This window comes from Salvelinus fontinalis, unplaced genomic scaffold, assembly GCF_029448725.1.
Source record: "Salvelinus fontinalis isolate EN_2023a unplaced genomic scaffold, ASM2944872v1 scaffold_0307, whole genome shotgun sequence".
Taxonomy (NCBI): domain Eukaryota; kingdom Metazoa; phylum Chordata; class Actinopteri; order Salmoniformes; family Salmonidae; genus Salvelinus; species Salvelinus fontinalis.
The window spans coordinates 9,443-27,246 of NW_026600516.1; the positions used below are offsets into that span (position 1 = coordinate 9,443).

The 17,804-nt window shown below is 43.4% G+C and overlaps 1 protein-coding gene across 1 annotated transcript; it reads right to left on the reverse strand.

The window, feature by feature from the left end:
* Positions 1-3,143: 3,143 nt before the first annotated feature.
* Positions 3,144-13,819, reverse strand: LOC129845449 (uromodulin-like). The gene is made up of 9 exons (XM_055913388.1): positions 13,728-13,819; positions 7,307-8,113; positions 7,114-7,200; positions 6,450-6,637; positions 5,047-5,198; positions 4,392-4,640; positions 4,109-4,259; positions 3,681-3,756; positions 3,144-3,495 (listed from the first exon to the last, which is right to left on the reverse strand). The coding sequence occupies exons 1-9, from the start codon at positions 13,789-13,791 to the stop codon at positions 3,476-3,478; spliced, it is 1,794 nt and encodes a 597-aa protein (XP_055769363.1). The 5' UTR covers positions 13,792-13,819; the 3' UTR covers positions 3,144-3,475.
* Between the last annotated feature and the right edge of the window lie 3,985 nt (positions 13,820-17,804).

Genomic DNA, 17,804 nt, shown 5'->3' on the forward strand with positions numbered 1-17,804 from the left:
GATAACTGGCCCGATGCACTAACCACTAGGCTACCTGTCGACCCAAAAATACATACGGTCCCTGAAAGGATTGGATAGGAAAGCAATATGGTGAAAACTCCTGGCCTATCAGAGGGCAGAGTTGACCTACCATCATATTGTTATCTATCCCATTCTATCAGATCTACACAAGTTGACTAGACTAGCTGGTGCTGCTACCACCATAATGTTATCCCATTCTATCAGATCTACACAAGTTGACTAGACTAGCTGGTGCTACTACCACCATAATGTTATCTATCCCATTCTATCAGATCTACACAAGTTGACTAGACTAGTTGGTGCTGCTACCACCATAATGTTATCCCATTCTATCAGATCTACACAAGTTGACTAGACTAGCTGGTTCTGCTACCACCATAATGTTATCTATCCCATTCTATCAGATCTACACAAGTTGACTAGACTAGCTGGTGCTGCTACCACCATAATGTTATCTATCCCATTCTATCAGATCTACACAAGTTGACTAGACTAGCTGGTGCTGCTACCACCATAATGTTATTTATCCCATTCTATCAGATCTACACAAGTTGACTAGACTAGCTGGTGCTGCTACCACCATAATGTTATCCCATTCTAACAGATCTACACAAGTTGACTAGACTAGCTGGTGCTGCTACCACCATAATGTTATCCCATTCTATCAGATCTACACAAGTTGACTAGACTAGCTGGTGCTACTACCACCATAATGTTATCTATCCCATTCTATCAGATCTATACAAGTTGACTAGACTAGCTGGTGCTGCTACCACCATAATGTTATCCCATTCTATCAGATCTACACAAGTTGACTAGACTAGCTGGTGCTACTACCACCATAATGTTATCTATCCCATTCTATCAGATCTACACAAGTTGACTAGACTAGCTGGTGCTGCTACCACCATAATGTTATCCCATTCTATCAGATCTACACAAGTTGACTAGACTAGCTGGTGCTGCTACCACCATAATGTTATCTATCCCATTCTATCAGATCTACACAAGTTGACTAGACTAGCTGGTGCTGCTACCACCAGATTGTTATCTATCCCATTCTATCAGATCTACACAAGTTGACTAGACTAGCTGGTGCTGCTACCACCATAATGTTATCTATCCCATTCTATCAGATCTACACAAGTTGACTAGACTAGCTGGTGCTGCTACTGGAATACATCAAACAAGTGGAAAGACTAGAGTGATCCAGGAGGGGTTTGGGAAACACTGGACTAGAGTCTCGGGATCACAGGACGTTGGTGGCACACATGGTTTCCATGGTTTCCAGTTGTTTGATGCCATTCCATTTGCTCCGTTCCAGACATTATTATGAGTCGTTCTCCCCTCAGCAAGTTCCAATGCTAGGGATTGATTCAGGAATGGGCCAACAGCCAACCTTTCTCTCACCACAGCTCAACAGCTCCACCAGGTGGAAAGACTGGAAAACTGCTACCTCTTAAAACTTTCTCCAAACCAACAGCATCTTGGTGCTTTACAGACAGCTCTGTTGAGGTTTAGAGGGTATTAAATGAAACTGTCATCTTGATAACAGTAACTGTTTTACAGACTTTAGCTTGACCCTGTGTTAATGAGCTCTTTGTAATAAACACACACACGAGGCCTGAAGGCACAACCCACATTGAGTTTACAGTAACAATGGAGAGAAGTAGGTCCTCAACCAACAGTAACAATGGAGAGAGGAGGAAGGTCCTCAACCAACAGTAACAATGAAGAGAGGAGGAAGGTCCTCAACCAACAGTAACAATGAAGAGAGGAGGAAGGTCCTCAACCAACAGTAACAATGGAGAGAGGTGGAAGGTCCTCAACCAACAGTAACAATGGAGAGAGGAGGAAGGTCCTCAACCAACAGTAACAATGGAGAGAGGAGGAAGGTCCTCAACCAACAGTAACAATGGAGAGAGGAGGAAGGTCCTCAACCAACAGTAACAATGGAGAGAGGAGGAAGGTCCTCAACCAACAGTAACAATGGAGAGAGGAGGAAGGTCCTCAACCAACAGTAACAATGGAGAGAAGTGGAAGGTCCTCAACCAACAGTAACAATGGAGAGAGGAGGAAGGTCCTCAACCAACAGTAACAATGGAGAGAGGAGGAAGGTCCTCAACCAACAGTAACAATGGAGAGAGGTGGAAGGTTCTCAACCAACAGTAACAATGGAGAGAGGTGGAAGGTTCTCAACCAACAGTAACAATGGAGAGAGGTGGAAGGTCCTCAACCAACAGTAACAATGGAGAGAGGTGGAAGGTTCTCAACCAACAGTAACAATGAAGAGAGGAGGAAGGTCCTCAACCAACAGTAACAATGAAGCGAGGAGGAAGGTCCTCAACCAACAGTAACAATGAAGAGAGGAGGAAGGTCCTCAACCAACAGTAACAATGGAGAGAAGTGGAAGGTCCTCAACCAACAGTAACAATGGAGAGAGGTGGAAGGTCCTCAACCAACAGTAACAATGGAGAGAGGTGGAAGGTCCTCAACCAACAGTAACAATGGAGAGAGGTGGAAGGTCCTCAACCAACAGTAACAATGAAGAGAGGAGGAAGGTCCTCAACCAACAGTAACAATGAAGCGAGGAGGAAGGTCCTCAACCAACAGTAACAATGAAGAGAGGAGGAAGGTCCTCAACCAACAGTAACAATGGAGAGAGGTGGAAGGTCCTCAACCAACAGTAACAATGGAGAGAGGTGGAAGGTCCTCAACCAACAGTAACAATGGAGAGAGGAGGAAGGTCCTCAACCAACAGTAACAATGGAGCAATAAGAAAGGAGCATCATAAACTACTACTCAGACTGTCATGGTCATTCTGAAGTCTTTCATTGTGTTTTTCTACAGTGGAACTTAAACAGCACTATTTCAATACACCAATCAGTCTTCCTGCTTTGGTAAAACAACATAGGAAGTGTTCAGTACATTGACTAAATACATATCATGAATGTCACTTGTCTTTAACAAGTTTAGCCAGTTTTCCTAAAATCCTCTATGGTCAATTAGTCCTCTGTTGTTCTGCCTTTTGTAAATATGTGTTTAACCTGCCTTACAATAAATATAGACATGTTTATTTCTATGTTTACAACCTGTTAAATAGACAATCATTAGACAATGAGCATCATCATACAGAGTTATTTATTGACATCATCAAATCACAGCTTACACACACATCAACTCAGGTTTGGGGAAATGATCAGCCCTAAAACAATGCAAGTCTATGTGTATACAACATACACAATACAATGAAATCACACTGTAGTGCATCAATTCATTACTTAGAATCTAAACGAGTATTTCTGTGCCCTTGAAAGTTACACTGGGCTGTAGGTTGGGATGGAGATCAGGGGAGTAGTGCAGGAGGGACCCATCCTTCATATGCTGGGGGTCCCAAGGCTCACTCCAGATTCTGGGCCCCTGCCATCCTTCATATGCTGGGGGTTCCCAAGGCTCACTCCAGACTCTGGGCCCCTGGGGGCCAAAGAGAATCTGACTGTTAGAGAGGAAACAAACCAGCACGACGGCCGGGTGCTTCTGACCAGAATATCGGACACTCATTTTTGTTAATTTCATGACTATTCTACATTTAGGTCCAAAGCCTATACAATATATTAGCTCATAAACTATGTAAGTCATTACTAAAGTAAAATATTTACAGGTGATTGGCCCGATGGTGAGGGGCTTGAGGCGGATGGACTTGGACACAGAGCGGGATCTCCTCCTGGAACACACCTGTAGAGAGAGAAACCAAACAGTCAGAGAGACCAACCACTAACTCAGAGAGACCAAACACTAAGTCAGAGAGACCAACCACTAAGTCAGAGAGACCAAACACTAAGTCAGAGAGACCAAACACTAAGTCAGAGAGACCAAACACTAAGTCAGAGAGACCAAACACTAAGTCAGAGAGACCAAACACTAAGTCAGAGAGACCAAACACTAAGTCAGAGAGACCAAACACTAAGTCAGAGAGACCAAACACTAAGTCAGAGAGACCAATCACTAAGTCAGAGAGACCAAACACAACGAAACCTGAAAGCCCATGGAGAGAGTTAATGAGTCTGAGAAGAACATCAGGACTCACTGGAGTGCAGGAGGAGCTCCTCTGGTCACACAGGCTGAGGCTGCAGTGCAGGAAGATGTAACGGTAGTCCCCCTGCAGTAGAGCAGAGAAGCGAGCCCTGAGGGACGAGCCGCTTTCCTCCACTGTCACCTGGGTACGATTTGTAGGACACCTGGGAGAAGAGCCAAGAAACAGCAAAGGGTTCAAGGCTACACAGACCGTACACAGCAACAAACATACCATACTTCACACACAAAACAAACACACATAGACATGCAAACAGCTGATGAATAGAGTCATGGACCTGTCCTGAATCATGTAGATCTGTGGGGGATTATCAGGGCTGGGTGATTCCGTGGTGTAGCAGTCTTCCAGAACAACGACAAAACGTTCTGCCTCGGACTCCTCTACGGACACGCCCACGTACAGGGAGGAACCCGCAATCAGGGTGACTGGCTGACCAGCTGGGTAAGGCTGTGTGTAGTTGGTGTCGCGGTACAGAGACATGGAGGCCTTGGCCTTGGCACCGACTCTGACAACTTTATGATCCGTTCTGTGAAGAGGTACAAAGGTACAAAGAGGTGAAGCTACAAATCAAATCAAACTTTATGAACATTAAAATAACAGTTGAATGTTCATAATGATGACACTGTTAGAAAAAACAGTTCCAAAAGGGTTCTTTGGCTGTCCCCATATGAGAACCCTTTTTGGTTCCAGGTTGAACCTGTTTTGGTTCTAGGTAGAACCCTCTGTGGAGAGCATTCTACATGGAACTCAAAATAATTATATCTGGATCCAAAAGTTTTCTGCCTGGAACCAAAAGGGGTTCTTCAAAGGGTTCTCCTATGGGGACAGCCAAAGAATCCATTTAGGTTCTAAATGGCACATTTTTTCTAATAGTGTAGTTTGAAACAAAGACAACAGAATAAACAGAATGGAGTTTCAGCATATTTTCTCACAGTGGGAGAGGTCTGATGGCCACATCCAGACTGCTCTCTGTCTCCAGAGGATAGACACAGGAGAAGGGAAAGCCGAAGGGTTGGGAGTCGTTCCTCCCATCTACTGGATAAACGAATAAGCTGTTGGAGTAGACAGCATGGGTGGCGTTTGTCTGGGAAAAGGAGGGGGGTTAAGAAATATGCCATATTCATGCATTTATTAGGCCTGCTTGCATTAGTGATGTGTAGACTACCGTGAAATCACAGTGATATGTAGACTGCCGTGAAATCACAGTGATGTGTAGACTACCGTGAAATCACAGTGATGTGTAGACTACCGTGAAATCACAGTGATGTGTAGACCGCCGTGAAATCACAGTGATGTGTAGACTGCCGTGAAATCACAGTGATGTGTAGACGACCGTGAAATCACAGTGATGTGTAGACTGCCGTGAAATCACAGTGATGTGTAGACTACCGTGAAATCACAGTGATGTGTAGACTACCGTGAAATCACAGTGATGTGTAGACTGCCGTGAAATCACAGTGATGTGTAGACTGCCGTGAAATCACAGTGATGTGTAGACTACCGTGAAATCACAGTGATGTGTAGACTACCGTGAAATCACAGTGATGTGTAGACTACCGTGAAATCACAGTGATGTGTAGACGACCGTGAAATCACAGTGATGTGTAGACTACCGTGAAATCACAGTGATGTGTAGACTACCGTGAAATCACAGTGATGTGTAGACGACCGTGAAATCACAGTGATGTGTAGACTACCGTGAAATCACAGTGATGTGTAGACGACCGTGAAATCACAGTGATGTGTAGACTACCGTGAAATCACAGTGATGTGTAGACTACCGTGAAATCACAGTGATGTGTAGACTGCTGTGAAATCACAGTGATGTGTAGACTACCGTGAAATCACAGTGATGTGTTTGACAATTAACCACCGTTAACACTAATGTCATATCCGTCTTCAGCCCTGTTTATTTACTTAACCTTGATTTAAAGCAGGGAGTCCTATTGAGACCAAGGTCTCATGACAAGACCAGCAGCTACTACACATTAAATGTTAGAGACACACATACTTAAATCAAGGCAGGAGCATAGAAAACACAAAAATACAAAAACACAATTGAAAAACAAGCAGAGGTTCCTCCACCAACAATCTGAACTGTCTGAAAGGCACCATTGCATCCCGTGTAGCTCAGTTGTAAATGAGAACTTGTCCTCAACTAGCCTACCTGGTTAAATAAAGGTGAAATAAAAACATTTAATACATTTAAAAAGTAAGATGCAAACCAACTAAAGTGTATGTTTAGTAATAATTCATAAAACTTCTCCAGGGAAAATATTGGGGATGGGACAGCAATATAGAACCTTCTTGAACATAAAGTGAAAATATTTCTCACCTCCAGAGTGTTCCCACAGCGTCCCTCCCTGCGCTCCACCTGGTACCACACCGTGCCGTTACGATCCTCGTGGGCGGAGCAGCGGTGGTCGGCCAGGTGAGCAGAGGAAGCATCCAGACCAGCAGCCTCCAGGTAAACATTTGGAAGGCCCACCTTCAGGAGGCTCCGCCCACACACCAGCTCTGGAGCTAAGTTAACAACTCAGGAGGTTATTTAAGCAATAAGGTGTGTGAACAGGTACATGTGTGAGACTGAGATCCCTGTGTGGCTTCCTATACACCACGCAACACGGAATGCCTGCATACATCCCTCAGCCGTGGTGTATTGGCCATATACCACAAACCCCCAAGCTGCCTTATCACCCAATCATCATTCAGGGCTGGGACCCTGAATGTTGATTGGCTGAAAGCCGTGGTATCTGAGACCATATACCACGGGTATGAGAAAACATGTATTTTTACTGTTCTAATTCCGTTGGTAATCAGTTTATAATAGCAGTAAGGCACCTTGGGGGTTAGTGATATATGGCCAATATACCACGCCTCCTCTGACCTTATTGGTTAAAAGATACGCATCTTAAAGATGCATCATTTCACCCCTATATCTCTGCGTTTCATAGTGTTTGAAAGAAATACAGATGTGACAATGCAGTTTATACACTCACCTTTCCTCTCACATCTCCAGTTGGTCTCATTGTCGCTCACACAGGCATCAAACACTCCACATGTAGAACACACTGTGGTGCTGACATCTGGAAGAGACAGAGGTAGTGTTAAATGGCTTTGTTATGTCTAGTTACTTGAACATTCTTTGTGTCTCTAAGAATCAGGGATAATCCCTTTACGATAGCAATATACCTGCACAGTAGGCCATGTTGCATGTTGTTGTAGGGACCAACTTGTAGACATAGTAGTTTCCATAGCAGGCTTTGACATGGATGGGATTTTGCCTCCTGTAGCAGCAGTCATAGTAATAGTGTCCACAGACGCTCCTCTGAACCACCCCGTCTAACAGCTGGGGATGCGCTAATGGAAGCCACAAGGGGATCTCCGTCCCACACATGTACTTTTCCACACACCTCTCTGGCATCTGAACACTGGTGTTCCCCAGGAACAGGCGATACCAGCCCTGCCAGTTGACAGACGTGTCACAGTGGTAGCCGTTAGCTGGACCGTAGTTGGTGGTGGAACGCCAGTCGTCATTCAGTACAGAGTAGTGCAGGCAGGGGTCTGCACAGAGGGATGTTCCACCAACACTGATACAGTCCTCTCCCACTGGACACCGTCTCCCCCCGCACTGAAACTGCACTGAACGGGAGTCAGAACCAGGACTGGAGTGGAGGTCGTCTTCAGGAGGCACCAGGCAGTTGAAGGATCCGGGGGTGTTCTCACAGACCTGAGGAGGGCTGCAGGGTTGGTCTGGGAGGGAACACTCGTCAACGTCCACACAGCCCAGCTCCGAGGACCAGCCGTAACCTTGACGACAGCAGGAGCCTTTAGCGCAGAATTCAAGGTCGTAGCATGTGATGCCGTCGCCAACGAAGCCATCTTGACAGGTGCAAGTGACGGACCCGGTTTGGAAAGCATCTCCCCTCTCACGTTCCACAGGTGAGTCTAGGCAGGTGGCTTGGTCATGACACGCCTCACAACTGGTAACAACCGTACCTGAGAAAACAATTCCCCCATAAAGCTTATGACAAGACACTACATTCAATTTAATCAATAACGCCCGAGGAGGTGTGATATATTGGCCGTTATAAACTGGGTAGTTTGGGTCCTGGATGCTGATTGGTTGAAAGCTGTGGAATATCAGACATTATAAACTGGTTGGTTAGAGCCCTGAATGCGGATTGGCTGACACCCGTGGTATATCAGACCGTATACCACGGGTATGACAAAACATTTATAATTACTGCTCTAAATACATTGGTAAACAGTTTATAATAGCAATAAGGCACCTTGAAGATTTGTGTTATTTTGCCAATATACCACAGGCTAAGAACTGTCCTTAGCCGTGGTATATTGGCCGTATACCACACCCCCTCGTGCCTTATTGCTTAAATATACCACAAGTATGATGCAAAATTACTTGTTTACTGTTATAATTACGTTGGTAACTAGTTTATAATAGCAATAATGCACATCAGGGGTTTGTGGTATATGGCCAATATGTCACTGCTAAGGGCTGTATCCAGGCACACCCCTTCACATCGTCCGTAAGAACAACAACACATAAAACCTCACATAATTCTGCAAAAAAACTATTACAATTTATCTCATCCAGTAGTACAGTTGAAGTAATTAGTTTACATACACCTTAGCCAAATACATTTTAACTCTTCCTGACATTTAATCCTAGTAAAGAATTCCCTGTCTTAGGTCAGTTAGGATCACCCCTTTATTTTAAGAATGTGAAATTGTCACGAACGTCATCTTGGAAATGACCGGACCAAGGTGCAGCGTGGTGGGCGTACATTTCACTTTATTATAAATGTCGCCAAAAAAACAAGTAACAACAAAAACCAATGTGAAGCTTACTAGGGCTATACAGGCCACTAACAAAGACAACTACCCACAACTAAGGTGGCAAAACAGGCTGCCTAAGTACGATTCTTAATCAGAGACAACGAGAATCAGCTGTCCTTGATTGAGAACCATACCAGGCAAAAACATAGAAACAGAAAACATAGAATGCCCACCCCACATCACACCCTGACCTAACCAAATAGAGAAATAAAACGGCTCTCTAAGGTCAGGGCGTGACAGAAATGTCAGAATAATAGTAGAGAGAATGATTTATTTCAGCTTTTATTTATTTCATCACATTCCCAGTGGTTCAGAAGTTTACATACACTCAATTAATATTTGGTAGCATTGCCTTTAAATTGTTTAACTTGGGTCTGTAACGGCGGGTTTCCTCCTCTTCGTCTGAAGAGGAGGTGTAGCAGGGATCGGACCAAGACGCAGAGTGGTAAGTGTCCATGTTTTAATATAATCCACTGAACACGACAAAAAATACAAAATAACAAAGTAACCTAACCGAAACAGTCACGTGTGGCATGAACACAGACACAGGAAACAAACACCCACAACCCAACAGTGAAAACAGGCAACCTAAATATGGTTCCCAATCAGAGACAATGCAAAACACCTGCCTCTGATTGAGAACCATATCAGGCCAAATGACAAACCTAAACATAGAAACACATAACATAGACTGCCCACCCCAACTCACGCCCTGACCATACTAACTAAAGACAAAACAATGGAAAATAAAGGTCAGAACGTGACAGGGTCAAACGTTTCAGGTAGCCTTCCACAAGCTTCCCACAATAAGTTGGGTGAATTTTGGCCCATTGCTCCTGACAGAGCTGGTGTAACTGAGTCAGGTTTGTAGGCCTCCTTGCTCGCACACACTTTTTCAGTTCTGCCCACAAATGTTCTATAGGATTGAGGTCAGGGCTTGTGATGGCCACTCCAATACCTTGACTTTGTTGTCCTTAAGCCATTTTGCCACAACTTTGGAAGTATGCTTGGGGTCATTGTTTATTTGGAAGACCCATTTGCGACCAAGCTTTAACTTCCTGACTGATGTCTTGAGATGTTTCTTCAATATATCCACATAAATTTCCTCCCTCATGATGCCATCTATTTTGTGAAGTGCACCATTCCCTCCTACAGCAAAGCACCCCCACAACATGATGCTGCCACCTCCGTACTTCACGGTTGGGATGGTGTTCTTCGGCTTGCAAGCCTCCCCCTTTTTCCTCCAAACATAACGATGGTCATTATGGCCAAACAGTTCTTTTTTTGTTTCATCAGACCAGAGGACATTTCTCCAAAAAGTACGATCTTTGTCTCCATGTGCAGTTGCAAACCGTAGTCTGTCTTTTTTATGGCTGTTTTGGAGCAGTGGCTTCTTCCTTGCTGAGCGGCCTTTCAGGTTATGTTGATATAGGACTCGTTTTACTGTGGATATAGATACTTTTGTACCAGTTTCCTCCAGCATCTTCACAAGGTCCTTTGCTGTTGTTCTGGGAATGATTTGCACTTTTCTCACCAAAGTACGTTCATCTGTAGGAGACAGAACGCATCTCCTACCTGAGCGGTATGACGGCTGCGTGGTCCCATGGTGTTTATACTTGCGTACTATTGTTTTTACAGATGAACGTGGTATCTTCAGGCGTTTGGAAATTGCTCCCAATGATGAACCAGACTTGTGGAGGTCTACAATTTTTTTCTGAGGTCATGGCTGATTTCTTTTGATTTCCCCATGATGTCAAGCAAAGAGGCACTGAGTTTGAAGGTAGGCCTTGAAATACATCCACAGGTACACCTCCAATTGACTCAAATTATGTCAATTAGCCTATCAGAAGCTTCTAAAGCCATGACATAATTTCCTGGAATTTTCCAAGCTGTTTAAAGGCACAGTCAATTTAGTGTATGTAAACTTCTGACCCACTGGAATTGTAATACAGTGAATTATAAGTGAAATAATCTGTCTGTAAACAATTGTTGGAAAAATGACTTGTGTCATGCACAAAGTAGATGTCCTAACCGACTTGCCAAAACTGTAGTTTGTTAACAAGAAATTTGTGGGGTGGTTGAAAAATGAGTTTTAATGACTCCAACATAAGTGTATGTAAACTTCCGACTTCAACTGTATATAGTATTTTTAAGTGAGCACTGATGCCGTCTTGTGATAAGTAGTGGTCACTAAATTGTCATGATCAGGGATTTCAAGTTTGTATCTGTCCATTTCTACCCAGCTGATCATAGCGAAAAATAAAATACTTCTGCATTTGGTGGTGTGTACACATTAATTCTCATTGGAAGTAGGCTCAGGATAACTGGGCAGCTGATATTCAGAGATTAAATAGACAAATTGATTAGTCACAGGAATCAGGACTAATAAATTCAATGCAACTGGTTGTTTTACAAACTGTAGGCCTACCATATGGATGGGCATTCCTAAAATTCCATTCTGGCTGACACTGTAGGCTATAGCCCAGTAATCACAGACCGATGCTGACATCTTTTGGACGTCTTTATTTGGTTCTGTCTGGACCAGCCTTGAGTTCCACATCCATGGACATTGATTTTTGGTCCGGTCGTCTGTTTTGTTCAGATTTGGTCTGGTATGGACCGGCCTTGGTCCAAACATAAATGTCTATAAATGACGTCTTTTCAACTTTAATTAAGAACCAAAAATGAACAAGATTTAAATGTTCGGAAAATACGTTTCTTCAACGTCCAGAAAATACATATTTTCAACCTCCAGAAAATACATATTTTCTACTTTCATTCAGAACCGAAAATGTACCTGATTTCAACGTCCAGAAAAAACGTTGTTTCAATGTCTGGAAAATATGAATTTTTAACTTCTGGAAAATAAGTATTTTAAACTCCCGGAAAATACGTATTTTCAACTTTCATTCAGAATCTAAAATGAACCTAACTTCAACATCTGTAAAATAAGTACTTAGGCGTCTTTTCAACATTGTTTTGCTTACTGGGACTATTTTAGTTTTGCAGTGTATAGGAGGGTAGCAATTTATTTATCTTGCTTAGGGTGGCAGGTCCTGGCTGAAGCTAACATAAATTAACTACCCTAGTACTTTGTTTGTAATATCCAAACCATAACGCAAAATATGCTAATTTCAAAGCTGATTGCCACCAGCAACTTTATTAATTCGCTTAAAAGGTCCCTCCGCCACGTCTCTCTCCATCAGCCAAATATGATCTATTGCCTCAGCAAAGTCAGTGCCCTCTTGCTGAGAAGGGTCTATTTGCAGACCATGTTTACTACATGCGGAACCCACTACATGTCGCGCCCATTACTTGTCACTTACTACATGTCGCGCCCACTGCTATTGAGGTTGCTAGCTAGGACATCGGCACACAGTGTCCTTTGCCCCCGCCTGCCGAGCACTGCTTTCCTGTAGTTATTTTAACGTCAAAGTGGGGGTAATCCCTACCCAGTAGTCCCATTCAAGAGTTTGGTTGGTTACACTAGCTAGCTACTTCCCTCGCCGTAACGTTAACAGAACTGCAGGAAAGCAGTGCCCGACAGGCGGGGGCGAAGTACACTGTGTACCGGTGTCCCCAAGCTAGCTAACAACCTCTTTCTTCTTTGGTGGGGTTTCTCGGTGGTTGGCATCCAATGTCGGTGCATTTTTGTTTTGTTCAGTACAACTGGTTTTCACAGCATTGCAACCACCTTTGAAAAAAGGTGTGGATAATATGCAGTATTATATTTGTAATATTGTATTATTTACACCAGCATTTATTTTGAAAGTTTACACAAATACTGGTATTTTGAAAGTAGGCTATATTTAAATAAATACACGTTTAATAAAATACAAATATAGGTTATTGGAATAAATCAATAGAGTCTGCGAAACAAAATTGGTATCTTGTGCTGGACAATGGGTTTAATACAGAGTGCTGGTGAATGCTTACTCCACCCACTCCATTCACTGCAATGCAATAGAGTAGACTGAATATGAAATACTTTGTTCTCCACCCTCTCCATAGCCCCAATGCAATACACTGTAATAGACTGTACATGGGATACATATTGACTTGTAGAGAGAGAACTTGTCTACCTGTCTCCGCTAAAGTGGGGTGGGAATTACTCAGTAGGGTCTCTACTAACCAAATATATGCACTTTTGTAGGAGGACTGTGTTGTACATATTCATCAGGACTTTGTTCTTTACCCACTCCATAGCTATCTATACCCCCTCCAAGCATCAGATCGTGCGACACAGTCCCTGTTCAAAACGTACCATATTTAGTACGAATACCGTGCTGAGTTAATAAATAATAATACTGAGGTAAAGGGAGGAGAGGAATATATATATATATATAAAGGAAGGAGAGGAATATATATATATATAAAGGAAGGAGAGGAATATATATATATATATAAAGGAAGGAGAGGAATATATATATATATATATATATATATATATATATATATATATATATATATAAAGGAAGGAGAGGAATATATATATATATATAAAGGAAGGAGAGGAATATATATATATATATATAAAGGAAGGAGAGGAATATATATATATATATATAAAGGAAGGAGAGGAATATATATATATATATAAAGGAAGCCTACAGAATATTGCTTGCCGCTCCCCAGTGCTTTATTCTTGCACACAAAGCTTTCATCACCCATAACCTGCACTGGGGAGCAACAATATTCTGAGTGAAGCTCTCATTCCGTTACCTAAACGGGAATAAACCAATCAACCCTTTACCTGAGTTGTCTGCAGTAACATGCTTAAAGAACAGGAGCATCATCAGAACACCCGATGACGTCATTCTGTTCAGCTTCTCTTCAGATCCGACACACGACTGAAAAATAAAGAATCAAAAAATAATATATCTATTGTTTGGTACAATTATAGCCAAAGGGAGCACTTCCGACAGAAAAATGCTTCTTTAATCATAAAACGAACGTGTTTCGGCCTAATAGTCTTCATCAGGGTCAAAACATGATAAAGGCTAACGAGCGAAACAAACAAGTTTTAGTTTTATAATTGAAGAAGCGTTTACAAATTACTAATTATCCACTTCCAGAGTTCCTGAATTCCCCCTTCACTTCAGTTGTGGAAAAATCAAATAATACAATGTGAAGTATTTTCATGCAGAATGAATAAGCTATAGTTGAAACTATGGAAAAAGACATCGCTCACTTACCAATCAGCATATGATGGATTTGACCATTGAGCTAGAGAATATATCCACTAGTTTTTCAGGGGAGGAGGGGGTGGTGGGGCGCATCATGTGACTACAGTAAAGGGATATTGTTTTTAACGGAGTTACTAATTAATCGTTACTAATGAACTATTAGAAATATTATCTATGCCAGTTAGCCTTGTGCCAATGTGCCCATGGTGATGACACTGAAACATTGAACAACTGAATAAAGTGTATTGTTTAAAGCAGTGTTTCCCAATACCAAAAGGGGGTGGGGGGGTGGATACATTTCGTCCTAGCACCGAACACATTTGATTCAACTAATCAAATCACCATCAATCAAATTTGATTTGAATCAGGTATGTTAGCACATTGGAAAAATGTGTCCCCGTTTGGGTCCCCAGGACCAGGATTGGGAAACACTGCTTTAAAGGGACATTTCACTCATAAATGAAAGACTTTCAGACCTCAAAAGTAGACTAATGTCAAGATGAAACCCACAACATCGGTTGGGCAGATCATACCATATGCCTCAATCCAAAGGGTTTTCTTCAGTGCTTATCTTTTCTATTCATTTTGGGTTGAGGCATACAGCTGAATCTACATCTTGACATTAGTTAACTTTGGAAGTCTGAAAACTGAAAATGTCTGACAAAATGTTAGTTGAAAGTGTAATGCCCCTTTATTTACTGTATGGAGCTGAACTAATGAGCTCATCACTCAGAGATTGTGTTATGTTGGTCTGTCATTGATAATAAGTCATGATAATAGGTCATACTGGTCGGAGCCAGAAGGGCCCATTGGGCAGGAGCCTATCGGTCGTTATTATGTGGGCAAGTGGTAAAGTCAGAAGCCCCGCCTATTTTAAAAATGTTTCTTCTTATAATCTGATTTTCAACCTAACCTTAACCACACTGCTTACTTTATGCCTAACCATAACATTAAATGAAGACCAAAAAGCCCATTTTGATTTCCTCTTTCTGTAGTCCAGGTGTTTCCCAATCCTGGTCCTAGGGATCCAAAGAGAGGCACGTTTTTGGTTTCGCCCCTGTACTAACACACCTGATTGAAATCGAATGCTTGATGATGATGATGATGTTGATTAGTGGAATGAAGTTGTGAGTGCTAGGGTAAACACAACAATGTATACCCCTTTTGGTCCCCAGGACCAGGATTGAGATACAATGAGTGGTGTGAGGCAGCTTGATGTACCAGTACACCCCCTGGACAGGACACTGGTCTATCTCCTGTTACTGTAGTGAGGCAGCTTGATGTACCAGTACACCCCCTGGACAGGACACTAGTCTATCTCCTGTTACTGTAGTGAGGCAGCTTGATGTACCAGTACACCCCCTGGACAGGACACTATTCTATCTCCTGTTACTGTAGTGAGGCAGCTTGATGTACCAGTACACCCCCTGGACAGGACACTGGTCTATCTCCTGTTACTGTAGGGTGAGGCAGCTTGATGTACCAGTACACCCCCTGGACAGGACACTGGTCTATCTCCTGTTACTGTAGGGTGAGGCAGCTTGATGTACCAGTACACCCCCTGGACAGGACACTGGTCTATCTCCTGTTACTGTAGTGAGGCAGCTTGATGTACCAGTACACCCCCTGGACAGGACACTGGTCTATCTCCTGTTACTGTAGGGTGAGGCAGCTTGATGTTCCAGTACACCCCCTGGACAGGACACTAGTCTATCTCCTGTTACTGTAGGGTGAGGCACCTTGATGTACCAGTACGCCCCCTGGACAGGACACTAGTCTGTCTCCTGTTTCTGTACGGTGAGGCAGCTTGATGTACCAGTACACCCCCTGGACAGGACACTAGTCTATCTCCTGTTTCTGTACGGTGAGGCAGCTGATGTACCAGTACACCCCCTGGACAGGACACTAGTCTATCTCCTGTCTCTGTAGGGTGAGGCACCTTGATGTACCAGTACACCCCCTGGACAGGACACTAGTCTATCTCCTGTTTCTGTAGGGTGAGGCACCTTGATGTACCAGTACACCCCCTGGACAGGACACTAGTCTATCTCTTGTTTCTGTGGGGTGAGGCAGCTTGATGTACCAGTACACCCTCTGGACAAGACACTAGTCTATCTCCTGTTTCTGTAGGGTGAGGCAGCTTGATGTACCAGTACACCCCCTGGAAAGATGCTGTCACTGATAACAAGTTACATTTTATTGGAGAACTCAATATCTTCCCATGATAATCTTCTGAGTGGTGCTCACAATCCATTTACGCACAAACACACACACACACACACACACTCTCTCTCTCTCTCTCTCCTCTCTCTCTCTCCACTCTCTCCCACACACAGGCACACAGGCTCTCTCTCGCCCTTTCTCTCACAACCACACACACACAGTGTCTATAAACGTGTGTAATTGTCATTAGTCAGTTACGCAAGCAACTCTTATCTTATACTGTACAAACAATCCGCTGGTCCATTCTCAAAAACCTCATAAAATGTAGCCTACTGGTTAATCTTAGTGGTCAGATGAAATAAATTCACAACTGAGTTAGGAAATAGGACACACACAAACAAACACACACGCTGCTGCAAGCACGCAAGCAAGCATGCACGCACACACACACACACACACACACACACACACACACACACACACACACACACACACACACACACACACACACACACACACACACACACACACACACACACACACACACACACACACACACACACACACACACACACACACACACACACACCTGGATTCAGTCCAAGGCCTGTTATAGAGCAGCTATCTTTTGATGTATGTTGTTGTGTGTTGAATTGGATTGAATCCCAGCCCCAGTACAGGGGCCTGAAGGCAACACCCACATTGAGTTTACTGTAACAATGGAGAGGAGGAAGGTCCTCAACCAACAGTAACAATGGAGAGAGGTGGAAGGTCCTCAACCAACAGTAACAATGGAGAGAGGAGGAAGGTCCTCAACCAACAGTAACAATGGAGAGAGGTGGAAGGTCCTCAACCAACAGTAACAATGGAGAGAGGTGGAAGGTCCTCAACCAACAGTAACAATGGAGAGAAGTGGAAGGTCCTCAACCAACAGTAACAATGGAGAGAGGAGGAAGGTCCTCAACCAACAGTAACAATGGAGAGAGGAGGAAGGTCCTCAACCAACAGTAACAATGGAGAGAGGTGGAAGGTCCTCAACCAACAGTAACAATGGAGAGAGGTGGAAGGTCCTCAACCAACAGTAACAATGGAGAGAAGTGGAAGGTCCTCAACCAACAGTAACAATGGAGAGAAGTGGAAGGTCCTCAACCAACAGTAACAATGGAGAGGAGGAAGGTCCTCAACCAACAGTAACAATGGAGAGAGGTGGAAGGTCCTCAACCAACAGTAACAATGGAGAGAGGTGGAAGGTCCTCAACCAACAGTAACAATGGAGAGAGGTGGAAGGTCCTCAACCAACAGTAACAATGGAGAGAAGTGGAAGGTCCTCAACCAACAGTAACAATGGAGAGAAGTGGAAGGTCCTCAACCAACAGTAACAATGGAGAGGAGGAAGGTCCTCAACCAACAGTAACAATGGAGAGAGGTGGAAGGTCCTCAACCAACAGTAACAATGAAGAGAGGTGGAAGGTCCTCAACCA

Bases quoted from the DNA above. Each gene is read 5' to 3' on its own strand.
- LOC129845449 (XM_055913388.1), bottom strand. From the start codon at position 13,791: ATGACGTCATCGGGTGTTCTGATGATGCTCCTGTTCTTTAAGCATGTT. The intron at 7,201-7,306 runs GTATATTGCTAT...TGTCTCTTCCAG, and splicing joins CAACATGGCCTACTGTGCAG to ATGTCAGCACCACAGTGTGT. The intron at 5,199-6,449 runs GTGAGAAATATT...TCCTTTTCCCAG, and splicing joins GCTGTGGGAACACTCTGGAG to ACAAACGCCACCCATGCTGT.